We start from the raw sequence: 2,467 nt of genomic DNA, 5'->3' as shown, positions 1-2,467 counted from the left end.
CATAAATAGATATTGATGTGATGTTTTGAATATGAAATTGATTTTTAGTATAATACAAAAAATAAAAATAAGTGTTTAATTTGATATTTTTGGAGAAAAAAAAGGAATGAATAGTATGATTAAAATCCAATCGCCCAACATATATTGTATTATATAAAAACAATGTGTGAATTATATATGTATTATACTTATATATTTTTTTTTATTTACTTTTTACGCATAGATTTTTTAATATTGGTATTATAATAATTTATAGTGAAAAAGACAAAAAATAACCTTATTAGATTGTGTGATATAAAAGTAATAATATTTGTGTAATATATTAAAAATTGTAAGAATATTAATTATGTTCGATAGATATTACAATTATTAAAGTAGAAAATTATATCCTTATTTTGGGATATATAAAAATAAAAAATGATATTATTCTTATTAATCGGGAAAAATATTAAGATATGCATATATAATTATATATACTGTTTTCTTATGTTGATGTATTGAACACAGTAACAAAACATTTTCAATAGACATCATTTATTAGTTAAGGCCTTAGAAACTATCCGTCCCAATAAAATAATCTTGTTTATCATTTTTATCCGTCCTAAAATAATAGTCTCATTTCTATAAATAATCATATCACCATAAAACTATCCCTATTTTTTCATTATTATTACGCAATTACCACTACTTTTTACACTAATATATTTACAAAGATAAAAAAATTATTTATCAATACTTTTTACCGACCACCAATATAATATAAATATTTTTTAAATATCATGTCAAACGCAATAAGACTATACTTTTGGGACGAATGAAATATTAAATACTGTATTTAATTTTATATAACTTCGTATCAAATACTAAATTTTTATTATTTAAAATTTTTCAATAATCTAAAATTTCCACGGGGTGTGTTTGTTTGGGAGTTTGGATTTTGAATTGAAATTTAAATAGTAAAAATTTTGTATTTAAATAGTTGTATGATATAATATAAATAGGTGTTAATGTGATATTTTGAATATAAATTGATTTTTAATATAATATAAAAAATAAAAAATAAGTGTTTTGATTGATATTTTTGAGAAAAAAAAAAAGAGATGAATAGTGAATTGGAAATTCAATCCCCCGAACAAACACACCCAAAAGTATCTTGTCTAAAAGGAATCTTAAGTCTTTACACGCCTTCATCGTATTTACCTAATATAATATATATATATATATTTTTAATTAAAAATGCAATAGTAAATATACTTACACATAATTGAAAACGTAGACAAATGAAATAATTTAATTGCGAAATAAATAATGCTAAAAATGGGCATCAAAATCCAGACAGACAAAACAAACACATCATTTTCTTACCTACCAAAATCTCTCTTATTACACTCACACAGCCAATTGAAGAACACAAGAACACAACTCAAATTACAGCAGATTTATCAACGGAAAATTATTGCAGCAAATCAACAAAATTGCATTGTTTCCAAAATCAAACACAATCTGATCATAGTTTCGATCTCACGATCCAAAGCTACCAAAAAGGACAGAGGATTAAAGAAGAAGAACACCTGATGGAGCACAATTCAGACAAGGAAAGAATCAGATGTACTAAAATCAAAAGAATCGAATGAAAATTGCATTTGCATATATGTATGTAGTGAGATTTTTCAGTCAATCTTCATCAATTAATCCGATTTGCTTCCAGATTGCATTTCTTACACGGCTCAGATCCCTACCTTTTAGTGTCCGCCCGATCCCTTCGTGCACCGAAAACGACGCCGTTCTGGTCCGCGCCAAATACTCGTGAGGGGGCAAACGGTAATTTCCATCCTCCTCTTCGTCCTCCTCGTCGTCAGTGAAGAAATCGCCGGCGCCGTTGCTCCGGTACTCATCGCCGAGGATTTTCGACCAGTCCGGGATGTTAACCGGCAACGACTTCGGTCCGACCGGCGGAGAGCGGTCGGCGGTTTTCCTAGCCGGCTTCCAGACCGGACGGTTGGGTGAGAAATTGGCGCGGTTCAGGTGCTTCGACTTGTTCGGATCCGGTTTTCCTGAAACGGCGTCGTTTGTGCTCCAGATCTCGGACTCGTCGAACTCCGCGCCGTCGTGGAGCGCCGCCGTGGTTGGGGCGGCGCCTTCGCCGCCGGTGAGGTAGCGGTGGTGGTTCTTCCTGGCAGCCATCGGAGGAATTTCGATTGAAAGTGTGAAAATTGGGGAAAGGGTTTTGGAAAGGGTGAAATGATGAGATATTTATAGCGTCGTCAGTAACGGATAAGCTTTGAAATGTGGGGACTCATTAATTTATAGTATTTTTTCAAATTAGTAATTTCTATGTAATCGTTTATTTAATTTAAGTAATATGTTATTAGGTTATATTTATCTGTAATTTGGTGCTCTTATAATTTATTTATTTTATATTTTCTTCTCAACTTTTAGAGTTCTAATTTTTTTAATAATAAAAAAC

General features: G+C 30.9%; 1 protein-coding gene across 1 annotated transcript; it reads right to left on the bottom strand.

The window, feature by feature from the left end:
- Positions 1-1,334: 1,334 nt before the first annotated feature.
- On the bottom strand, positions 1,335-2,249 carry LOC127251136 (uncharacterized). The gene is made up of 2 exons (XM_051274735.1): positions 1,740-2,249; positions 1,335-1,571 (listed from the first exon to the last, which is right to left on the bottom strand). The coding sequence occupies exons 1-2, from the start codon at positions 2,182-2,184 to the stop codon at positions 1,555-1,557; spliced, it is 462 nt and encodes a 153-aa protein (XP_051130692.1). The 5' UTR covers positions 2,185-2,249; the 3' UTR covers positions 1,335-1,554.
- Positions 2,250-2,467: the final 218 nt, after the last annotated feature.

The sequence above is a fragment of the Andrographis paniculata genome, unplaced genomic scaffold, assembly GCF_009805555.1.
Source record: "Andrographis paniculata isolate CXL003 unplaced genomic scaffold, ASM980555v1 Contig38END, whole genome shotgun sequence".
Classification (NCBI taxonomy): Eukaryota; Viridiplantae; Streptophyta; class Magnoliopsida; order Lamiales; family Acanthaceae; genus Andrographis; species Andrographis paniculata.
The sequence above is the reverse complement of the archived record's forward strand: the minus strand, read 5'-3'. Positions and strand labels throughout refer to the sequence as shown.

Coding starts and splice junctions, on each gene's coding strand:
- LOC127251136 (XM_051274735.1), bottom strand. CDS start 2,184: ATGGCTGCCAGGAAGAACCACCACCGCTACCTCACCGGCGGCGAAGGC.